Source organism: Lepidochelys olivacea (genome assembly GCF_965140295.1).
Source record: "Lepidochelys olivacea isolate rLepOli2 genome assembly, chromosome: 2".
NCBI lineage: Eukaryota > Metazoa > Chordata > Testudines > Cheloniidae > Lepidochelys > Lepidochelys olivacea.
The window spans coordinates 74804198-74828966 of NC_140412.1; the positions used below are offsets into that span (position 1 = coordinate 74804198).

Below are 24769 nucleotides of genomic sequence, written 5' to 3' on the forward strand. Positions count from 1 at the left end.
GACGCACGAGGGAGCGGAGCCTTGTTACGGGGGGAAATTCATCGGCCAGGCGGAGTTTCCCTCTAAACCGTGGCTGATGCCGAGCCTTGCAATACGCAAGCTGCGAGCTACGCCCAGCCTCAGGTGCAGCAGGCGAAGTACCGCTCGCCGCCACCTCACTAGGCAGCGCACCGGGCGAAGGTGAGCCGTCCCCTCGGCAGGCTGGCACCCAGCGCCAGCCACGGGAGTCCTCGGCTCTGCCCCGGCGACGCTGAGCTTTGCGAAATCAGCCGCTGGCTTCTGGCGCTGCTCTGGGGCTTAACAGTTACCCTGGTCCTGCCCAGGGGACACGTTTGCAGCCCACGTGCATTGCTCGTGTACGGTTCAGGGCAAGTGGTTTCTCGCCCCCGCCCCCTTCCCCAGGAACCCGAGCAGCGCAAACCCCCATAAACAGGAAGGTGGGAATGAGACCAGCAAGTCCCGCCGCCTGTTACGGGCGCGTTCCCAGCGGCAGCCGGCGGCGCTCGCCCGGGCTCCGGCTCGGTGGCGGAAGCAGCCCGACCTCCCCCAACTTGCTGCTGCTGCTGCAAAGATTTAGGCGGCGCAGCCTCGGCTCCGCGCCCCCCGGCAGCGGCGCAGGGCAAACCCCTCCCCTCGCGCGGCACAGCCCCGGGCCCGAGGGATTCCAGTAACACGCTCGCCCCGTCACCGGGGCAGGGGGGCGGGGCCGGGGCCAGATAAAAGCGGGGCAGGCGGCGGCTCCCAGGTTCAGACTAGCTGACCCGGTGTCGGAACAACCTCCTCGTGGGCACGGGCCTGGGCGCTCCCAGCGTGACACGCCGCCGGGCAGGGTGAGCCCGGGAGCAGCCTCCAGCCCAGCCGGACAGCCGAGGGGGAGCCCCTCCCGTGTGGCGGCGCGAACAGCCCGCGGAGCCCGGGCCCCGCTGCGCCCCCGTCAGCCCTGCGCCGCCGCCGCCCGCTCTCCGATGAGCGCCGCCGCCCTGTACAGCCTGGACTCCCCGGCATGCTACAGGAACTGGTCCCTGGAGCCGGCCAACTTCTACGACACTAAGGCGGGCGGCGGCGGGCTGAGCCCCTCCTGCAAGCCCGGGAGCGGCGGCATGAGCGCCGAGGAGCAGGGGGGCGGCAGCAGCAGCCTGGCCGAGCTGAGCGCCGCCGCCCCGGCCATGTACGAGGACGAGAGCGCCATCGACTTCAGCTCCTACATCGACTCCATGTCGGCGGTGCCCAACCTGGAGCTGTGCAACGACGAGCTCTTCGCCGACCTCTTCAACAGCAACCACAAGGCGGAGCGGGGCGGCGACTACGGCGAGTACCTGCCGCCGGCGGGCCGCGACCCCGCCAAGGACTTCGGCGGCGCCCTGCTGGGTGGCGAGCCTCGGCCCGGCTCCTCCTCCGCCCCGCGGGCCGCCCTGAAGCGGGAGCCGGACTGGAGCGACAGGGACCTCTCCGCCTCCCTGCTGCCCTCGCAGGTCGCCACCTGCGCCCAGACCATCATGAACCTGAGCGGGCAGCCCACGCCGCCCACCTCGCCCGAGCCCGCGGGCAGCAGCTCGCCGTCCAGCTGCAGCACCAGGTCCCCCTCGTCGTCCTCCTCCTGCGGGCAGGGGGCGGCGGCGGGCAAAGAGCGGAGCGGCAAGAAGTGGGTGGACAGGTTCAGCCCCGAGTACCGGCAGCGCCGGGAGCGCAACAACATCGCCGTGCGCAAGAGCCGCGACAAGGCGAAGCGCCGCAACCAGGAGATGCAGCAGAAGCTGCTGGAGCTGTCGGCCGAGAACGAGAAGCTGCACAAGAAGATCGAGCAGCTGAGCCGGGACTTGACCAGCCTCCGGCACTTCTTCAAGCAGCTGCCTGGCGCCTCCTTCCTGCAGCCCGGCTCGGGCACCGACTGCCGGTAACTCAGTGGGCAGGGACGCGAGGGACTGTGACTGCCTTATCCTACCAATACCTCAGAGACCTCCGCGCTGCAGAGGTGGGACTGGCCTACCTGCGGCGGGGACGGTGCCTCAGGACTGCGGAGGGGGCCGCCGCCGCTGCTCGGCTCCCTAAGCGGCATGAAGGGAGAGAGGAAGACAACAGTGAAATTGTGCTGGATTTCAGTTTCTTTTGAATGTTGTAGCAAGAGTGGGCTAGGACCCTGGGTCTTTAACGGCCAAACTTGCAAAAAAATTCTAGCGAGAGAGAGAGAGAGAAAAGGAAAAAAAAGCTAAACTTTTGTGTTTTTTTCCCCTTAAATTATTTTTGTAATAGTTGTTTTTGTTCTTTCTACATTTTACTCATATTGATGCAGCTATGGTACATTTGTAAAAATGATTCAAAAAACCCTCTTTATACTGTAGATAGTAGGAGGAAAAAGACTGAGCATGCTCAACCTTTTATATCAATTTTTACAGCATTTCTAAAAATAAAAAAGCATTTTTAATCACTTCTGCTTCATGTCTTTGCCCTATGCTTTGGAGCCTTGGGTTGAGTGTAAATGCAACAGGTGGAGCGGTACTTCTCAGGAGTTACAAACATGCATAGTATGATTAATATGGAAATGTGATTCATCAGTAAAACCCAGACTGGAGGTGTGCTTTAAGTACAACTTTTAAAAAAAAGTTTAATTTTAAATTAGGAAAAAACTAATAGGCTTATTTAGTGCACTAAATCTTTTAAACATCTCAAAAGAAAATGGAGGCAACACTTTGGTATTCATTAATAGGGTTAAAATTCATGTCTGCCAGTATAATGGTTATAAAGTATACCTTCCTGCACCCCCTACATTCTGCTATACCAACGTTGAGTCAGTAATTACTATTTATAACAACAGTTCAAGCTAACTGATCCACCAATGGCTGAACTCTTAACAACAAGTAGGCCATTTCCTACCATGGTTCTCAAGTAGCATAATAAAACACAGGGGAAGCTAAGTTTTGCTATTAAACTGGTAAATCCTCAAGACAACAGAGCTCCCACTGTAAAATACCCCAAAATCAGGTCAAGCCATGTATACTATTACTTGTACAAAGAGGTTTTAAGGCTATGAAGTCTCTCAGGAAAAATGCATTCCTTGTGGAATGAACAGGTTATTTACATTATTGCTGCAAGTACATACATCTTTAGTTTCTTGTATGGATACATTTTAGTATTCTGAATCCTACTCAGTGAACAAACTGACCACCTTTGCTGTGCAGTTCTACTGACAGTGAGGGTCCAAGAGGCAGAACTGACACTGAAAATAACTGCATATATTTAAGTCAATTTAGTCACCTAAATTTGTTCATAATCTGGAAGGAAACTTATTAGCAGCACAGCATGTGTGGGGGCAGCAGTGGCCTGCAGAAAACCAACCTAATGCTGCAAACACTACCAGGGTGTAGTGCTTACCTGCAGAAAATAGTTCCATAGATTTCAGTGGGACTATTCACAGCAGTAAGTATTACACCTGGTATTTGATGGACTAGGCCCACTGTTTGTAGCTTTTTCTTAAGGTAAAACAGCTAAGGAAGAAAAGGTCTTTTTTTGACTCAAAGGCTTGGTTATTCATTAGTGCTCAAAAGAGTGCCTAAAAGTCATTCTGTTATCTCAGATTACCCCAGAAATGACTAGCAGGAGACCGATTTACAGTTATTTGTCTATTCAATAGCCACAAATCAGGTAGGAAAATCTTTTCAGCATGCAAAACTAGTTACTGTATAACTCTGGTCTATTGTTTTTTCATTAAGTGCAGACAATGTGCTCTGTGCTGTACAGGACAAAGAAAAAAATCAGTTGGTACCTTAATAACCTTACAGTCTAGTCTTACATTAAAGTTCAGTTATGAACACAAAAGATTAAGGTTATAACGATGTCTCCATAGCTACATGCAGCTATCAGAACAATTATACCACTCCTGAACCAGTTTGTTCTTTGCTCTTCATACACATTTATACTATACAATGAAACATCCACCTCATGGGAAGTTCGATGCCACACTATTTCTATATTTAGACTATGACTAACTTATAAAACACTAGCTCAATATACCTTTGACACCATTTATCATATCTGAAAGATAATGAGGCTCATTAAAATCTGTATTTGTAATATTTATTGCAGTGTGGTAATAATGTTACAGTTCAGTATCAATGGTGTGCAGTGTATAATGCATCTGGAAATTGTTATTAAAACAGATAGCTTAATTAAGGTCCACCACTCATGGTAAAACCCTTATTCCAAAAATAACATTTAAAATGTTATTCTTTTGATACACACACAAGTATTGATACATACACAATATTCATAACACCCATTATAAAAAAATCACCAAAAACACGCTTTACAAACATTCAAACCTCCAGAACAAGTTGTTTTACATTCATGAACATTTACCCCAACAGAACACTCTCAAGAACTATACTCTTAAATTCTGGACTGATCAAAAACACAATAGAAACATTCAAAAAAATCAAGATTTTAAAAAAATTATATTTAGCTTTTTTAAGTTTAGCAATAATATATTTTCTAAATCACAGTTTTAATAAACTACCTCACTATATCATGCTTGCATTATACATTATCTGTGGGCATAGTTATCAAATAACCACATTACAAAGTCCATAGATGATATAGTAGCTGACAGCATTCGGTTTAGTTTCTTCCTGCTTCCAGAAGGACAATTTCCTCCAATCCAACACAGCTAGGATGGTTGGTTACAGACTGGACATAGCAGTTTAATAACCCCACCTCCTTTCCCAGCACACTCTTCAACTCATAACTCTGTAGTGATAAAGGCATGTTGATTAAACAAACAGTACTGTACGTTCTGTTCACACAACTCAGAGATAGAGTGTAAGGTCCTCTTCCAGTGTACAACATTTTTACTGCTCAGAAAGGAAGCTAAACAAAATAAGATGGTGAAATGCTGCTACAAAGAATGTACTTAGTCTGATAAACGAATTAGATTTTCAATAATTTTAGAAATAAAACAATTCCCAGCAGTCGCAGTTAGAATGGATCTCACGGTCAGGCTCTTAAAACTGCAGTAGGTATAATGGCTACTGCAATCTAGCACCCAGTCCATGAAAGCATAACCAATTGCTTCTTTATATAGCTTTCTTGGACACCCAAGGATTTTGCATGTGATAGGGCACTGTGTGTGTGCATGGTCTGTAAGAAGGTAACCAAAGAAAAAAATCCCATTAGAAATAAAACCTTAAAACAAAACCAAAAAAAACTTTACACCTGTTCCTGTACTGTCCTACATATATAGTTATAATAATTTGCATTTATATAGCTTTTTCTGTTTAAGGATCACAATATAGCTTAATACTAATTGTGCCTCAACATTTCTGTGGGGTAAGTACTACTATATTCATTTTATAGTGTGGTACACTAAGGTATAACGGTTAGGTGATTTGTCCAAGGTTACACAGAAAGATGGTAGAACCAGGATTAGAAAATAGGAGTAGTGGCTGTTCGAACCAGGCTTGAAAAGACATTTTTATTTGAAGCCCACACTAACTTTGGCAAAAATTACAATTTGAAGTGATATTTCTTATGCTTAGTCTTTCCCTAAATGTGTTTTCTTTTTAAAATAACACTGCAGTTTGAATTAGTGCAGTATAGGGGGGTGGAGTGGGGTGGGGGGAAGTTATCACTGGATTTCAACTAGAAGGAAAAAAAAACCCCTCCAAACAGCAAGTTTTCGGGTGTAATCTTTCTGGATAACTGGCAAATATTCTTAAGACTTAAAGCATGAAAATGAGTTTCTTTGGGTTTTGTTTGTTTTAGTTAACTAACCCAACTCACTCAAAAAAGGGCTACATTATTTTGTCATACTTTCCAAACAAAAAATAGTTAATGGAAAGAAGCTTGTGTCAAATGACATTTGAATAGACTTCGGAATTGAGTGTGCAAGTACTCTATCAAACACTGGCTTTGTATTCAAGAGTTGCAGGAAGATTATTAATCATTTTAAAAACGGTCTTCTATAAACCATAAGTCTATTAGCTTACATATACTAAAGTATCTACAATATAAAAGAGCAGGAAACAATTCACTGCAAAATAATTTTAAGAAAAACTTTCCACTTAAAATATTCCTTATAAATCAAATTAATACAGTGTATTGTGTTAGTGACAACTAAACATACCATATAAAACACAAGACAAGCAAATAGGGCTATACTGATGATATCTCAGACCAAGAGAGTAACCACTTGATGACTGTCTTATAGCGCATGGTTGCTTGTGTTTCATGTATCTGTGGTTTGATTTATTTGGGTTCCAATAAAACAATTTATTATATATTTTACAGGTTTTTTTCGTGCTGCTTCCTATGATGAAACTTCAGTGACAGTTACTTGAGAGCAATTGGGTCTGGGTGTTAGAAGAAAGAACTAGCGGGCCAGGACTCTTGGTTTTGTCACTGACTTGCACTAAGTGCCCATCTGTAAATAAGTGTACTGTCAGGGTGTAGTGAGACTCTGTTTTTTCCTAAGCATTCCCAGATTCCCAAATGAAAGATGCTATATAAGAACAAAGTATTCTTAGCATGTTTACATACAGCTCAGAATAGCTACTGTCCACTTTGGAACTCTGCCTCTAAACTAAAATTCAAGAAATTTCAATTTCTTTATTTATCTTATGTATACCTACCCCATCCTCACTGGATGATGACATCAGGACAGAAGAAATTGTTTTTTGTAGCAGCTGCAATAAGAAAGTGAAAGGAGGACAAGACAAAAATCATATTTATGTGTAACATTCACTTTCCATGTTAAAAGTGAAAACTAGTATCTTGAGACTAGAAATGTCTGTCCAATGTTTTACAATGCAGTTGACTGACAAAACCAAAAGACCTAAGAGTAATACTGAAAAAGAACTTCAGGATGCGAGTCAAAACACCCATATTTCCTTTAAGCTATGGCCTAAAGTTGGCTCATTGAAGAATACTTTTAGGGATATTAGATAGGGTGGGATCTGAGTTACCCAGGAAAGAATTTTCTGTAGTATCTGGCTGATGAATCTTGCCCATATGCTCAGGGTTTAGCTGATCGCCACATTTGGGGTCAGGAAGGAATTTTCCTCCAGGGCAGATTGGAAGAGGCTCTGGAGGTTTTTCGCCTTCCTCTGTAGCATGGAGCACGGGTCACTTGCTGGAGGATTCTCTGCTCCTTGAAGTCTTTAAACCACGATTTGAGGACTTCAATAGCTCAGACATAGGTGAGAGGTTTTTTTGCAGGAGTGGTGGGTGAAATTCTCTGGCCTGCATTGTGCAGGAGGTCAGACTAGATGATCATAATGGTCCCTTCTTACCTAAATATCTATGAATCTATGAATACATGTGCATGGCTCATTACTTCCTAAGGGCCCAATCCAGCCAAGTTCTTCAATGGGAGTTGTTGGTGCTCAGCACCTTGTAGGAAGTGCTCAGCATTTTGTGGGATGAAGCTCTTAAGAGTGAACTCAAGGGGTGTTTTACCTGAGTAAGGACTGCAGGATTAGACCCTTAATCTCCATTTCAGTACCACATTAATTTTAGGATTTTCTTTTTGTTGTATTAACAAAGTTATCATTTTTCTTCCATCAGGGGCTGCATAGAAAATTGTGTCTCAGAGCACCTGATATCAACACACCTACCCTCAATATACTGGATACAATTAGCACTTTTATTATCTACACTCACCTTTACTTTCACAGTACAATGAGGTCGGGATGGACAGTGCAGAAAGACTTCCAGTTGCATTTTGAGAACTGGTAAAATTACTGTTTGGGAGCACAGGCTGCAGTAATATGATCCCCTGAAACATATGTGAACAAATAGTGATGGAAGAGACATATGAAAGACAAGTATCAGTCATCAGATCAGAGGGCAAATAAGTAAACGATGTACTGATTTTGGCCCTGATTCAGCGAAGTACTCAAGCATGCTTAAGTCTCATTGATTTATCACATGAATAAAATTAAGCACATGGTTAAATGCTTTGCTGAACTGGGGTTTTATGGAATAAATTTACATTACATTATTAGCTAAATAACAGCAAAACTTCCTTCAAATGATAGGGTCTGATCCATTGGAAAACACACACAGAGGCACTACTAATAACATACTTAAAAAAACCTACCAAAATATAGGGCAATCTTTGTATTTTCGGCTTGCGGTTTTTCAGGGGAAATTATATATAACACAGTACACAGTGTATTTTTTTAAATTTTTGTTGTAAATATTCCTTTATCCCTTTAACTGTAAATTACCAGAATCTGGAATCAAAATAACTCTATCCCTCTTTATGTATCTTGTCACTAGAAGACATCCTTTTTTTCTTCCCTTTACACTATGCCTACAGCATTATTGTCTTGTGCTGTCATCCCATCAAGGTCTTTAAAACTATGCAAGATGAGACTAGGTAAGTACTTAGATGGTAGACTTCCCAAGAACTTTCTGGTGGGAAGTAGCATTGGTAATTCAGCTGCTAGAATTTGTGCTGAGAGGTAGCATTTGTAATTTAATTGGTAGAGTTCTTCCTGAGCCAGTGCTGAACCAATGTCCCAGGATGCAGTTGCCCCAGTGTCCCTTTCAACATAACAGATACCCTTTGCTTCGAGCCCTGAAAGGTTCTGAGAAATCAGACTTGACAGCTGTGATCTATTTGTAGAAAAGTGTCATTTTTATTCGGGTTATAAACTTAACAGGCCTGATTCTCCTCTCATTTACATTAATGTAAAAGAAGGAGTAACACAGAAGTTAACTAATACATACCAGTAAAAAGTGAGAGACGTACTATATCCATACCAGTTTGAGGTAACCTACAAAAATATATCATAGCAAACTCATACCATTTTGAGGAAGACCTACTTGTGTCTTCCTTAATAGGTGAATCTTACCCTTACTGGTTGTGTCATTCCATCAGCAATAAAAATCCTGCAGTTTTGTCCCTCTCCCTCCCAACTCCCCCGTGTAGCTGTTGTGGGAGAATACAGACAGACAACTTTGTAGGAATGAGTGTACCACATATGGCTGCATCTGCACAAAAAAACCCTTGGTACATCAAGCACCACACTGATTCTTACCTATCCTGTGGATGCTGCTCCAGTTTTCCATTGCCACATCTGTTACATGTGGGCCAAGAGAAGGCAGTGCTCTCGTTAACTCCAGAGACGGTGCCTAAAAAAACAATGAAATTCTCACAAAGGTATAATATATGATGGTGAATACAACTACCCAGGGAGGGAGTTCTCCAGGTGAAGGAGGAGCGACTACCTGACCCTTGGGTGAGTTTGTTGTCTTTGTTAGCATGCTTGCTGCTTGACTGAAGTATATAGTGTGGTCTGTTTGTTAGGGGTGCCATGTGCTGAGCCAAGCAGCCTGCTAGGCAAGGCTGAGAACTTCTTAACAAGGCTTTGATCCCTAAGCCCTTTAACACCCATTAACCATTAACTCAGTAAGAAAGGGGGCTTAAAAAGCCAGCTCCTAAGTGACTAGAAGAGCTAGCGAAAAAGGAGCAGCTAATGGGAGTTTTGTAAGGGAGTGGGAGAACTAGATACACCTGATTAACATTCTCTAAACTTAGGGCAATAACTACCTACGCTCTTCCCCCCCCCCAAAAAAAAAGAGACAGACAAAACCAAACAAAAAGCTGCAGGAGTAAAAAGAATGCAGGCAAAGTCCAGCAGCAGAGTGGGGGTTATCCAGTTTACTACACTGAATGCAGCATGTATGATTACCTGCCTTGGGAGCAGGTGGCATGTGTGTGCATAGGTGCTCGAAGTAGAGGTGCTGGGGGTGCTGCCACACCCCCTAGCTTGAAGTGGTTTCCATCATATACAGGGTTTACAGTTTGGTTCAGTGGCTCTCAGCACCCCCACTATACAAATTGTTCCAACATTCCTGTATGTGTGCATACACTGCAAGGAGCTCATGGCCCTCAGAGACCAAGTACAGGCTCTGGAGACCAGAGTGGCTCAACTGGAGGACCTAAGGGAGACAGAAAGGTACATAGATAAGACTTTCCGGGACATGGTAGAGTGGTCCCACTGACAGCTTCTGTGCTGCTGAGGACTGAAGTCTCAGGGAAGAAGAATATCAAAGTAGGGCAAAGGAAATGGTCCCATAGTTGGGACCCTCCCCCAAGATGATGTCATGGTCTCCCTTCACACTGAGGATACCTCTTCAGGGGAGAGAATCCCAGTTATTACAAAGAAACAGGTAATAGTAATGGGAGCTGATAATCAGAAATACAGAAAGCTGGGTTTGTGATGACCAGGAGAACCGCATGGTGAATTGCCTGCTGGATGTGAAGGTTGCGGATCTCTCGAGACATCTAGACAGGCTTATGTGCAGTGCTGGGGAGAAGCGGGTGGTCATGGTACATGTAGATACCAATGACATAGGGAAAGGTAGGAAAGAGGTCCTGGATGCCAAATTGAGGCTCCTAGGTTAGAGATTGACCCAGGACCAGGACTTCAGTTCTCTGAAATGCTTCCTGTTCCATGCAAAGGGCCAGATAGACAAGCAGAAGTGCAGGGTCTCAATGCAGGGATGAGATGATGATATAAGAGTTTAGATTTATTAGGCACTGGGAAACCTTTTGGTAGAGCAAGAGCCTAAACAGGAAGGATGGGCTCCACCTAAGCCAAAACAGTACCAGATTGCTGGCATGTAAAATTAAAAACGTTGCAGAGCAAGGGCTGGGAGAAAGCTGACAGGTGTGGAGGAGCACATGGTTCAGATAAAGACATCCCTTAGGGAAGGATCTATTAATAGAGATTCTCTATATCCTAGTGAGGAGAGGATGGAAGTTGGTAAAGTACAGATAGGAAATGAAGAGAAATGAAAGAAGCATCCCATTTAATTATATCACGTAATGGCAGACAGCTAAAAGTGACAAATTTTATAAATGCTTGTATACAAATGCTAGCAGTCTAAATACTCAGAGGGGTGAAATTGAGTGCCTGATATTAAATGAGAATATTGATATAACAGGCATTTCAGAAACTTGGTGGAATGATGATAATCGATGGGACATGGTAATGCCAGGGTACAAAGTATATAAGAATGACAGATTAGGTCATACTGGTGGGGGAGTGGCATTATACATGAAAGAAAGCAGAGTCAAATGTAGTGAAAATCTTAAATGAATCAAATTGTACCATAGAATCTTTATGGATAAAAATTCCATGCTTGAATAATAAGAATATAGCCGTAGGAATATACTGCTGACCATCTGATCAGGATGGTGATGGTGACTGTGAAATACTCTGGAAAATTAGAGAGGATATAAAAATAGAAAACTCAATAATGGGGGATTTCAACTATCCTCACATTGATTGGGTACATGTTACCTCGGGATGGGAAGCAGAGATAAAGTTTCTTGACATCATAAATGACTGTTCCTTAGAGCAGCTAGTCCTGGAACCCAAAAGAGGGGCAACTCTTGATATAGTCCTAAGTGGAGCACAGGAGCTGATCCAACAGGTGAATTTAGCTGAACCGCTTGGTAATAGTAATTTACAGGCTGGTAAGACTAATTTCAGTACCAGGCAAATTGGTTAAAACTACAGTAAAGAACAGAATTATCAGACACATAGATGAAAAAATTTGTTGAGGGAAGAGTCAACATCGCTTTTGTAGAAGGAAATCATGCCTCACCAATCTATTAGAATCCTTTGAGGGGTTCAAAAAACACGTGGACCAGGGTGATCCAACAGATATAGTGTAGTTGGACTTTCAGAAAGCTTCTAGCAAACAGAGACTAGAGGCACCATCCCTGCCCATGCTAGCTAATAGAAGCTGGGAGTGGACGACAGGGGATGGATTACTCAAAGACTGCCTGTTCTGTTTATTCCCTCTGAAGCACCTGGCAGTGGTCACTGTCTGAAGACAGGATACTGGGCTATATGAACCATTGGTCTGACTTAGTAAAGGCATTCTTATGTTCTCATTACTTCATTGTTTTCAGTTTAATAATTCCTCTTCTTTCTTTGCAGATGAACATCTGACAGCAGGCAATGGCTTTCCAATCATCAACAAAGTGGGCAAATGAAGAAAAAAATCTGACAATACAATTATGAGTCCTTCATTTTAATGTCAGGGTGCATCAGAACTTCAAATACTTCAAAAAAGTATTTAAATCTCCATTTCTTTCATTTAAAACTAAAGCTCCAAGCAGATTTTTTTTTACCCTTTGCTGTTTCCATGGCAGAGAAGAATGATTGCTTAGTATTCTAGACCAGAAAATTTCATACTGATATTTAGGAAATGCTAGATAATCAGGAAATGCTAGATAATCAGAAGATAGAGGCTGCTTTTTAAAAACAACTCAATAGGTTGAATACTATAAATAACAGAATTACACTTGATTTACACTGATGTAACAGATTAACATCTGGCCCATAAAATTAACGGTTTGATCAGGGAGAAGATGCTAGATATATTCAGGATCATCATTAATGCACTCCCAACTAATGACAATATGGGAAGCCATTAAGGAGATTTAGAATAATGATAATATGCTGAGATGACGAGTTAGAATTATGAGTAGACCATTCTGTGTCCATAAACATTTCTGAATGGCACGATCTGGGACAACTGCAAGTGACAAATTACATTAAATCAACCTGTAGTTGATATGGCAAAGGCACTGACTAGTAATTCCAGATTTTTTTGAGCAAGTCTCTCAATTTTACAATACATCCAATACAATAAAATAAAATCCTAGAGAGACAAAGAGGTGGCAACACATTTACTTTCCCATAATAAAAACATTACTGAAAGGACAGGCAGGAAAGAGGGGGAGATACACTGCATGCAATTAGGACAAACCAACAAAACTTTGATTTTCAGTTTAATTAAATTTGAAGAAATCCAAGAGCAGACACCAAGAAGGCAATCATTGAATTCTGAAGTAGCATATACGTGGCTTGAACGAATGGCTCAAAAGATCTGACAGTTAAGTATATAAGCAAAGAAAACACAGACTTCTGATAAAAAGTGAATTTCAAGGGCAGTGAACAGATGCTGAAGAGCAATCTGTAACATGTAAGCAGAGACCCTCAGGCATGACACAGCATGAAGTAAGTGGATAACTTTTTCATCCATTCTTCTTTTGTTTTTGTGATGAAAATTAATTTAAATATTTATAATGCATTGGGGAGGGGGATGTGCAAGATGTATTTAATTAGAATTTGTTATTACAAGATTTTACACAAACTTGCCACAGTATATGAGTGCCTCTTTTCTGAATGGAGGAAGGATAGTCATGCATTTTTAAAGTACATCTCTGCCCTCACTTCTTTCACCAGAATTTTTTTAAAGTTATTTTTAAATTGTCCTTATTTTGATAGCTCAGTTTCTTCTCCCTCAATCTTCTGATTTATTTTCGTCTTTTGTATAGTATTCCAGATACTTTATTTAGCACCAGCAGTATGTAATCCAAATAATCAGAAAGAAAATAGATAACAAATTTTATTGACTATATTACCCAAAGTGTTGAGGTTCGCTCTTACTTGGATGAAGAGGTGAACTCCCCAGTGAAACCATCAAAGATGATAGCAAAAGGGGAGTACCAAGCCAAGTGAAAGCAGTGGCAGACACACTAATCAGGTGACAATCACAGATGTCCCACAACATAAAATGGTATGCAGAATCTAAACAGGTTTAAATGCTGTACAGAATTACTAAGTCCATAGTTTTTCCTCAACTTCAAGCAGTTTTAGACTCTGGCCCTAAGCTCTCTCTTTTTAAAGGACCCATTGGTAGCTGTAATTTGACTTTGAGACATGTCTTATATTTCTTTGGACTGCTGCTGTCATCAGCATGAAGAGACTGAGAATGGCTTATCTGGGCTGCATCTGGAAAATTAGAAACTGGTCACTAATGGGAATGAGAGCTGGTGGCTAAAGGAAGTGTGCTGACTAAAAGGTCCAAAATCAATGGGTATGAAGTTTTCTTCAGCTTGTCACATTGATTAACGAGTGGGTAGAATGTCTGGTCAATTGACTATTTAGGAATAGGCAGGGTGGTAATTATCATCATTCGAGCAGTTCATCAGTACATCTGGAAACAGTGCCTCTTGGAGAGGGGCTTAAATATGAAGACATCAAGTGTCAAAATCAGAAGATCATATCTGAATCATTCACTGAAAAAAATACTGTTAACCAGTTAATCCTCCCACAAAGCATATGTGGAATGAACTACCAGAACGCTCTCATATGAACAGTTGGACCTAATAAGAAATAGTAACAATCTTATGCTCTTATCAAATACAAATGGAGAAGCTGCAAGCATTTCAGGAAAGATACACCTCCTTCGTTAATCATTTCACCAAATAAATTTGTTACTACAAGAACAACTGCGCTACACAATCATTTACCATTCATCCACTAGAAAGATTCAAAGAGGAAGTAGCCAAACAAACTACAAAGCAGTGAAAATCCATTTTAAACGCTGTAAACTATTAGTTACTATGTGAAAATACAAAGAAGAGAGATTATCTATAGACGGAGCTAGCTCTGCCTATAATAGCAGAAGATACTTTACATTCTGCATTAGAACAAAAGGACCCAGGAGACTATTAATAAAATAACAGGTTTCAGAGTAACAGCCGTGTTAGTCTGTATTCGTAAAAAGAAAAGGAGGACTTGTGGCACCTTAGAGACTAACCAATTTATTTGAGCATAAGCTTTCGTGAGCTACAGCTCACTGAATGCATCCAATGAAGTGAGCTGTAGCTCACGGAAGTTTATGCTCAAATAAATTGGTTAGTCTCTAAGATGCCACAAGTACTCCTTTTCTTTTTAATAATAGTTACCCTAAGTGAAAGTAACTGTAAAATCAAACAGGGTGAATGCCAGAGGAAGTTCCATAAAACACATCTGCTCAGATCGCCAGCAGCACAACTCCCTCTTTCTTCCTTAATCCTTCCTTCACAACTAAGGAAGAGCAGGAGCTGAGGGTTTTTTTTGTGTACCTTGAGCATTAAAAATAGTTCTTCATTTTTACAATTATGTGCTTTAACTTGTACAGGAACATGAGGTGGATTTTTTCTCCTCTAGATGAAGGGGATGGCGGGGGAGGCATCTTGCACTGATTGTGTGTACATGCACGCACACACAGGCAATGAATGGGAACACTGACCATGCAGAGCTCAGATGGGCAACGGTGTGCAGGGGAAAAGACTTCCACAGCAACATGTGCAAGTGAAAGGCAATGAAAACCCAGGAAGAGATATAAACCTGACTGTCCTAATGACACACAGCAACTGCCTCTGAAGTCCCCCCCCCCTTTTTTTTCTTCTTCAATACACTGTTTTATTCAAGGGACCTAAACACTTAAAATGAACACAAATAGTTAGAAACATTCATTTAAAAAAATGCTGTACCAACCTCTTATGGTACAAATGGAATTGGCCTGTGTTGTAGAATCCAGTTCATCTAGTCTGACAGGGCTAGTCAGCTCACTAAAGTCAGCCTCGGCAGCCGGGTACAAAAGGGGCTTTTGTAACGAGAGAACGGTACGTTCAACACAAATAATCCTACCTGCCAACAAAGACATTTCAATTTATTACAGTAACAAGGAAAAAGGTGACCGCATTGTCATGGCCAATAAAGACAATGCTTTCTGCCAGTTACTAACCAGATAGATGGATTATTTCAGATTTCCTCCACAACAACATATTTGGTTTTTGAATGAAATACATATTATGCTCCTGGTGAGTTCAGTGCCTTCTGAGCAAAAAGATTTTGCTAAGTCAGATTTTTAAAAGGAGAGAGATTCAAATTCAATTCAAATAGGATTGTTATTTATTCACTGGAAGCATGTGGTTTTTGTCTGTTGTTTAATCAAATAACTTTGTACTTCTCTTAGAGGTGTTTTTATTTGTTTAAATCTGTCCCGAGGCAAGGCACATGTAGTACTTTACTCTCCAAAGCAGGAATTGCCCAAACTGTTACTCACCTGCACCTAAATGCCACATCTCATTTGCATAATATGGACCAGATTTCAACTCCTAAGGGTAAACAGATTGTTCAATGGATTTGGTAACAGGACATGGAGCCTTTCATAAGTAGGTCAATGGCTCAAACCCAGGCTGGATTGATGGTGACTGAAAGTCACTAATATCTGACGTCTTATGTGAAATCAATTTGGTGTTCTCATTGTATTTCCTGGTGGACAAATATGCACATCCTAAGATTGTCACAACTATTGGCACTAAACTGGCTCGCTAATTGGGTGCCTTGAAAGAGAGGCCAAAGAATGAATGGGCATAGAAATGGAACTATCTTCCCATAGATGACTATATGGTCATTGAAGAGCTACACTGAAAAGGCAGTGTGGGGCAGCTTGCAATGCCTCTGGCTGAAGGGAAATAGAGGTGTCAGGTCTCTGGTTGTCATTAACCCTACTCCTTCTAGGGGCAGTAAATTCAGTTAACAATGTAAAAGAATGAAAAAAAAATTATTGAAAACAACAGTTACAATTCCCCCTTCCCCAGATATTGGGTCCCAGCTTACAATGCTTCATCTTGATCTGGGTGTTTTAGAGTCTCACAAGGTTGAATGTCTATAATAAAGGTTTGAATGCCCATGGGTCACAGTTAATTTATTTTGGCCCCTGTACTATGAACAAACAGCTTACCATTTCCTCGTAAAGCATCCTTGAAGAAGATAACACAGTGGGAAGCATTGGTGATTGCCTCCATTACTTTCTGATCGAGAACACATGATGAAGCAAAATATACAGGTACAGTCTTTGGAGTTCCACCGTTGCCTTTAGCCCCACTCTGCAGTGTGAAGTCGGTCACAAATAACCAAAACTCCCTTTGACCCACAAAAACACTACATTTTACCTAGGGTTTGAAAAAGAAAGGGCAAAACATTTTCATTTAATTATAATACAATTTGATTCAACTAATAGCAGAACTGAAGACTAAAACACCTCCATCTTCTCATAACAAACAAAACTCACTGAGACCATGATGTTTAGAGTTTGGACAGGAAGAGAAGTGAGGGTTAGGACAGGATTAGTTAACATGTGTTAACCCTTTCGCTGGCACAGATTCAGATTAACATCTTTTATCTTAATTTAGCTGGTCGACCTGAGTGGGGAGTCTGGGGTTACCTCAACCAGCTAGTGTTATAATACAATTTGCTCCATCCACACTAGAGTTTTAAAATATATTAGTTAAAATGTGTTAGCTAGCAACATTTTAAAAATACACCTTTTATGCCAGTCTGGACAAGGCCTTGTATGAGCTTTGTAGTTAAAAAAAATAGTCTGACTGACGTTATTCCTACATAAACAAATATTGTCATCAGACTCTCTCATATGCACCATTACCTGAGTAACAGCTGCTATATGTTACAAAATTGGATGTTTTTCTTACTGATGAACAAATAGCATCTTTCAAAAATTTTGAAAAATACATCTAATTGTAAACTAAATTATTCATAAAGAGTTCTGAGAGAAACGAGGAAATCAACCCTGATTACATAAGTCTTCTGCCTGTTTAGGACAGGGAGAAATATATTCTGGTATTGCTAAAATAAGCAACATGAAAACAGATGATGTCACAGCCAAAATACCTACACTTTATGTTAGACTTCATATCTGAAAACATGATTACCAGTAGCTCATTAGTGTTTTAACATGTTTCACATTACTTTGATGAATAAACTAGACAGATGGATATTAAATTTATTAAAAGATCTACCAAGATCAGCTGGGCTAAAGTTTGGCAATTTGCGTTTTCTTGTGTCTGTTTGCAAAGCTTTTGTAATTCTCTGTGTGTTCCCAATCCACTTTAAATGCTTCAGTGTTTTATTTTATATCTACAATTCATGCAAAGAGAGCACTCAGGAGCAGCTCTATAATAATGAAGTAGTGTATAATAATGATAGAGAAAAGAGATTTTTAGGTAAACAAACTTAATTTAGATCCAAGTATTCAAGGAAATATAAACATTGTATAACTTTTTTTCTGAAGGATTTATGATTTTTTTAAAACAATACTTCAAAACTTAGATAATATGGTGATGGGTGCTACCAGAACATTATGTATAGATATAGCCTTTTAATTTTCAAGAATACATTAAAATTTTTATTGAAGCATATAAGTAGAAGATACTCTGCAAATATCTTTATCATCTCAATTATTTATTGGAGTTTAACTCTAACTTCCTCCACCTCACCTCCCGCCCCAAGAGAATGTCTATATTTCTAAAAATAAAGACATATGAACTCGTAAAGCCACATTCATCTATTACAGGTTATGAGACAACGAGAACCTCAGCTCTTATTTCCAACAGCAAATTAAACCTGAAAAATCAGACCCTTTAAAACTAACCGTTTGTTCATATTAGTAGCTCCCAGAACAAATACACTGATTGGAAATGGTAGTTGGCAGAATTCATAATTCAGATGCAACAATTTAATGTGGTTCCTTAGTATATGTTTTTTTATTGTACTTATCCCCAAGTTCCCTCTGTAACAGCTACATGCATCTGATCATCTTCCACATGTGCAGAGTTTTAAAACAGTCTCGAAAAACTGACTTTTACAGCTGTCACATGAGAGTTACCCCAGAGCTTTTAAAAGTTGGTCTTTAGAGGTACACAACAGAAGAGTCAGCCAAAAAGTAAAATAACAACAACAGTAATAGTCACAAGTCACTGTAAAATCATCGTCTTTGTATGTGTGACAATTTGTTCTGAACATAAAGGAAACAACAGACAAACAGCAGCAGGATTGAGTTATAAAAAAGGACAACTCCTCAAGCACAGATGGAATATATTTCCTCATTTTCCTTTTCTACCACAGTATTTGTTCTGAATAAATAAATAAATAACAACAGGCATATTTCCATTCCCCTTTCACCCAAATAAGACATTGCAGAATACCAATCAAGTGGCTATTTGGACTGAACACTGCTGCTTTTTAAAATACAGTAATATAAATGAACTACAAAATGTACACAATTCATACAGAGTATTTTCCCAGTTCTGAATAACGAGCCTGAAGAAGACATTAAAACTGATTCAAGGTCCTCACTTCACATTTTATTGCACAATAATCTTGCGTGTGAAGAACAACTCCTCTTGGCAAAGACTGAAGCAATCAACAAGTTGCTGCATGTGACATTTTATTTCTGGAAGGATTAGATGAGTGACACACAAACAGCAGGTAAGTTACATCCCGAGAGCAGCTATCCAAAAGTGAAACATTTTTCATTACCTTTGTAGCAGAGTTTTCCAATAATTTAGGTGTCCTTACCTTGTTAATTCACAGAAGTCTAATGCATACAGTTAAATAGTGAATGATCACTTACAACAACAACTGGCTTATCAAGCATTTTAACAACATGGAAGTATATAAAGGTCTTTCCTAGTAGGCACATGAAAATTCTTCAAAGAAATGTACATCCCAGCATAGTTGATCTCTTTTCTAGGCCCTGGTCTACACTAGGACTTTAGGTCGAATTTAGCAGCGTTAAATCGATTTAAACCTGCACCCGTCCACACAGTGAAGCCCTTTATTTCGACTTAAAGGGCTCTTAAAATCGATTTCCTTACTCCACCCCTGACAAGTGGATTAGCGCTTAAATCGACGTTCCCAGCTCGAATTTGGGGTACTGTGGACACAATTCGATGTTATTGGCCTCCGGGAGCTATCCCAGAGTGCTCCATTCTGACCGCTCTGGACAGCACTCTCAACTCAGATGCACTGGCCAGGTAGACAGGAAAAGAACCGCGAACTTTTGAATCTCATTTCCTGTTTGGCCAGCGTGGCAAGCTGCAGGTGACCATGCAGAGCTCATCAGCACAGGTGACCATGATGGAGTCCCAGAATCGCAAAAGAGCTCCAGCATGGACCGAACAGGAGGTACGGGATCTGATTGCTGTTTGGGGAGAGGAATCCGTGCTATCAGAACTCCGTTCCAGTTTTCGAAATGCCAAAACCTTTGTGAAAATCTCCCAGGGCATGAAGGACAGAGGCCATAACAGGGACCCGAAGCAGTGCCGCGTGAAACTGAAGGAGCTGAGGCAAGCCTACCAGAAAACCAGAGAGGCGAACAGCCGCTCTGGGTCAGAGCCCCAAACATGCCGCTTCTATGATGAGCTGCATGCCATTTTAGGGGGTTCAGCCACCACTACCCCAGCCGTGTTGTTTGACTCCTTCAATGGAGATGGAGGCAATACGGAAGCAGGTTTTGGGGACGAAGAAGATGAGGAGGAGGAGGTTGTTGTAGATAGCTCACAGCAAGCAAGCGGAGAAACCGGTTTTCCCGACAGCCAGGAACTGTTTCTCACCCTAGACCTGGAGCCAGTACCCCCCGAACCCACCCAAGGCTGCCTCCTGGACCCAGCAGGCGGAGAAGGGACCTCTGGTGAGTGTACCTTTTAAAATGCTATACATGGTTTAAAAGCAAGCATGTGAAAGGATTACTTTGCCCTGGCATTTGCGGTTCTCCTAGATGTAGTCCTAAAGCCTTTGCAAAAGGTTTCTGGGGAGGGCAGCCTTATTTCGTCCTTCATGGTAGGACACTTTTATCACTCCAGGCCAGTAACACATACTCGGGAATCACTGTAGAACAAAGCATTGCAGTGTATGTTTGCTGGCATTCAACCAAAATCCGTTCTCTCTCTCTGTGTTATCCTCAGGAGAGTGAGATATAATTCATGGTCACCTGGTTGAAATAGGGTGCTTTTCTTCAGGGACACATTCCTGCTGTGCTGTTTGCCTGTGGCTGAACAGAAATGTTCCCCGCTGTTAGCCACGGGGAGCGGGGAGGGTTGAGGGGGTAGTCACGCGGTGGGAGGAGGCAAAATGCGACCTTGTAATGAAAGCACATGTGCTATGTATGTAATGTTAACAGCAAGGTTTACCCTGAAAGAGTGTAGCGACTGTTTTATAAAATGTGTCTTTTTAAATACCGCTGTCCCTTTTTTTTTCTCCACCAGCTGGATGTGTTTCAATGATCACAGGATCTTCTCCTTCCCAGAGGCTAGTGAAGCTTAGAAAGAAAAAAAAACGCACTCGAGATGAAATGTTCTCCGAGCTAATGCTGTCCTCCCACACTGACAGAGCACAGACGAATGCGTGGAGGCAAATAATGTCAGAGTGCAGGAAAGCACAAAATGACCGGGAGGAGAGGTGGAGGGCTGAAGAGAGTAAGTGGCGGGCAGAAGACAGGGCTGAAGCTCAAATGTGGCGGGAGCGTGATGAGAGAAGGCAGGATTCAATGCTGAGGCTGCTGCAGGACCAAACCAGAATGCTCCAGTGTATGGTTGAGCTGCAGCAAAGGCAGCTGGAGCACAGACTGCCACTGCTGCCCCTCTGTAACCAACCGCCCTCCTCCCCAAGTTCCATAGCCTCCACACCCAGACGCCCAAGAACGCGGTGGGGGGGCCTCCGGCCAACCAGCGACTCCACAACAGAGGATTGCCCAAAAAAAAGAAGGCTGTCATTCAATAAATTTTAAAGTTGTAAACTTTTAAAGTGCTGTGCTTAAAGTGCTGTGTGGCATTTTCCTTCCCTCCTCCACCACCCCTCCTGGGATACCTTGGTAGTCATCCCCCTATTTGTGTGATGAATGAATAACGAATGCATGACTGTGAAGCAGCAATGACTTTATTGCCTCTGCAAGCGGTGATTAAAGGGAGGAGGGGAGGGTGGTTAGCTTACAGGGAAGTAGAGTGAACCAAGGGGCGGGGGGTTTCATCAAGGAGAAACAAACAGAACTTTCACACTGTAGCCTGGCCAGTCATGAAACTGGTTTTCAAAGCTGCTCTGATGCGTACCGCGCCCTCCTGAGCTCTTCTAACCGCCCTGGTGTCTGGCTGCGCGTAACCAGCAGCCAGGCGATTTGCCTCAATCTCCCACCCCACCATAAATGTCTCCCCCTTACTCTCACAGATATTGTGGAGCACACAGCAAGCAGTAATAACAGTGGGAATATTGGTTTCGCTGAGGTCTAAGCGAGTCAGTAAACTGCGCCAGCGCGCCTTTAAACGTCCAAATGCACATTCTACCACCATTCTGCACTTGCTCAGCCTGTAGTTGAACAGCTCCTGACTACTGTCCAGGCTGCCTGTGTACGGCTTCATGAGCCATGGCATTAAGGGGTAGGCTGGGTCCCCAAGGATACATATAGGCATTTCAACATCCCCAACAGTTATTTTCTGGTCTGGGAAGAAAGTCCCTTCCTGCAGCTTTTGAAACAGACCAGAGTTCCTGAAGATGCGAGCGTCATGCACCTTTCCCGGCCATCCCACGTTGATGTTGGTGAAACATCCCTTGTGATCCACCAGAGCTTGCAGCACTATCGAAAAGTACCCCTTGCGGTTTATGTACTCGCCGGCTTGGTGCTCTGGTGCCAAGATAGGGATATGGGTTCCGTCTATAGCCCCACCACAGTTAGGGAATCCCATTGCAGCAAAGCCATCCACTATGACCTGCACATTTCCCAGGGTCACTACCCTTGATATCAGCAGATCTTTGATTGCATGAGCTACTTGCATCACAGCAGCCCCCACAGTAGATTTGCCCACTCCAAATTGATTCCCAACTGACCGGTAGCTGTCTGGCGTTGCAAGCTTCCACAGGGCTATCGCCACTCGCTTCTCAACTGTGAGGGCTGCTCTCATCCTGGTATTCATGCGCTTCAGGGCAGGGGAAAGCAAGTCACAAAGTTCCATGAAAGTGCCCTTACGCATGCGAAAGTTTCGCAGCCACTGGGAATCGTCCCAGACCTGCAACACTATGCGGTCCCACCAGTCTGTGCTTGTTTCCCGAGCCCAGAATCGGCGTTCCACAGCATGAACCTGCCCCATTAGCACCATGATGCATGCATTGGCAGGGCCCATGCTTTCAGAGAAATCTGTGTCCATGTCCTGATCACTCACGGGACCGCGCTGACGTCGCCTCCTCGCCCGGTATCGCGTTGCCATGTTCTGGTGCTGCATATACTGCTGGATAATGCGTGTGGTGGTTGATGTGCTCCTAATTGCCAAAATGAGCTCAGCGGCCTCCATGCTTGCCTTGGTATGGCGTCCGCACAGAAAGAAGGCGCGGAACGATTGTCTGCCGTTGCTCTGACGGAGGGAGGGGCGACTGACGACACGGCTTACAGGGTTGGCTTCAGGGAGCTAAAATCAACAAAGGGTGTGCCTGTACATCAAGGAGTATTTCAGGCAGGACTGCACGGAGGGTTCCAATAAGAAATGGTGCACCAAAGTTATCGTTGTTATTGGAACAAGGAGGTTAGCCTGGCCTCTGATTGATACATGGCTAGATTAACCTCGCTGCGCCTTCTCTGTGACTGACTGCAGTGTGATCTAGACAGGGGAGGAGGAAAATGAGTCCAAAACAAATCTGGTCTATGTCTTGTTCTGACCCACTCCATCGATCCTTTACATCTTTGGCTGGCAGCAGACAAAAAAGGCGCGAAATGATTGTCTGCCCTTGCTTTCACGGGGGGAGGGAGGGTGGGAACGGGGTCCTGACGATATGTACCCAGAACCACCCGCGACAATGTTTTAGCCCCATCAGGCATTGGGATATCAACCCAGAATTCCAATGGGCAGCGGAGACTGCGGGAACTGTGGGATAGCTACCCACAGTGCAACGCTCCAGAAGTCGACGCTTGCCTCGGTACTGTGGAAGCGCTCCGCCGAGTTAATGCACTTAATGCACTTAGAGCATTTTCTGTGGGGACACACACACTCGAATATATAAAACCGATTTCAAAAAAACCGACTTCTATAAATTCGACCTAATTTCGTAGTGTAGACATACCCTAAGTAAGTCACCAGGAACTTCTAGAATAGGATACTGCTACACAATATTGATTCAGATATAGGCACATCTAAAATCAATGATCTCCGAATCAGTCAACCAGTTACAAACACAATCTACTTTTCTGTGATTAAAACAATTTTTAGAGGAAAGTTTCTTTTTTTGTTGTTTGTTTGTTTGTTTAAAAATAGGGCAGGGAGACAAATCTGTGTATCTAATTCCCCTACTGATGCCCTCAGGATCTCATAATTTCATCTTGCTTTAAGACCCACACAAATGCCCATGCCATTTAACTTGGGGAAATCATCATTGAGCAATAAAAGGCACTAATTTCTCAGGAGTCAATTGTGCTGCTTGCCTAAGTATCAGATTATAACCCATGAGCCCTGGAAGCAAGAGATGATTTTTGACCTGAAACTAAATTCAGCTCTGTGTCATGGTGGTGGGGAGCACTTCCAGTTTCTTAGCTGGTCCTGTTAGAATTAAATCCCTTCAAATTTCCTCATCTTTGTTCATTATTTTTGTTTGACACTATTTTTCTTGTCAACGAATCCTCCATCTACTGCATATTCAGTAGTCTGGAGAAAATCAGTAATGCAAAATCCCTTTAACTACTGATACAGAGGGGTGAGCATCACTTTGGAAAAAAAAAAAATCCAGAAGTAGAAAATCCAATGTGGATGGCAGACAGATTTACCTAAGAGCTCCTCCTTTTTACTAGTAGATTAGAGAAGCTAAATTCTGCTCTTGGGTGCACCTGGATGGCTCCCCTTGAAGTGAGGGGGAGCCCCCCAGTAGCACACAAGGACAGAATCACTCTCTTTCTATACCCATCATCTACCAAAGTCTGCACTCAGATGTACCACTGAATGGGGGCTTCTCAGGTGCATCTGAAGGCAGAATTTAACTGTAAAACAGATTCTCTTTTTGGTTGTCACTGCAGATCCCGACTGGTTTCAATGGGAGCTGCCTGGTCATATATAAGGTGAAAATTTGTCCCATGACAAACAGCA

General features: G+C 42.8%; 3 protein-coding genes across 6 annotated transcripts in view; 2 read left to right on the forward strand and 1 right to left on the reverse strand.

Moving 5' to 3' along the window:
- Positions 1-491: 491 nt before the first annotated feature.
- On the forward strand, positions 492-2425 carry CEBPD (CCAAT enhancer binding protein delta). Its single transcript, XM_084620832.1, has one exon. It carries the CDS (start codon positions 966-968, stop codon positions 1896-1898), a length of 933 nt encoding a protein of 310 aa, XP_084476958.1. The 5' UTR covers positions 492-965; the 3' UTR covers positions 1899-2425.
- A 265-nt stretch (positions 2426-2690) lies between these two features.
- Positions 2691-24769, reverse strand: part of SPIDR (scaffold protein involved in DNA repair) — a 336133-nt gene continuing 314054 nt past the window's right edge. For 2 of the 4 annotated variants that reach the window (XM_084620824.1, XM_084620825.1), the window contains 6 exons: positions 16600-16810; positions 15348-15500; positions 9036-9129; positions 7651-7765; positions 6621-6674; positions 2691-4740 (listed from right to left, as the gene is read on the reverse strand). In XM_084620824.1, coding sequence (XP_084476950.1) covers positions 4612-4740; positions 6621-6674; positions 7651-7765; positions 9036-9129; positions 15348-15500; positions 16600-16810 — 756 coding nt within the window. In that variant the 3' untranslated portion in view covers positions 2691-4611. The remainder of the gene's footprint in view (positions 4741-6620; positions 6675-7650; positions 7766-9035; positions 9130-15347; positions 15501-16599; positions 16811-24769) is intronic. The other 2 variants (XM_084620827.1, XM_084620826.1) reach the window with 1 other exon arrangement.
- LOC311515644 (uncharacterized protein) lies at positions 19293-24745 on the forward strand (the record flags this gene model as incomplete). The annotated part of the gene is made up of 3 exons (XM_084618880.1): positions 19293-20346; positions 20921-21359; positions 24700-24745. The coding sequence occupies exons 1-3, from the start codon at positions 19764-19766 to the stop codon at positions 24743-24745; spliced, it is 1068 nt and encodes a 355-aa protein (XP_084475006.1). The 5' UTR covers positions 19293-19763.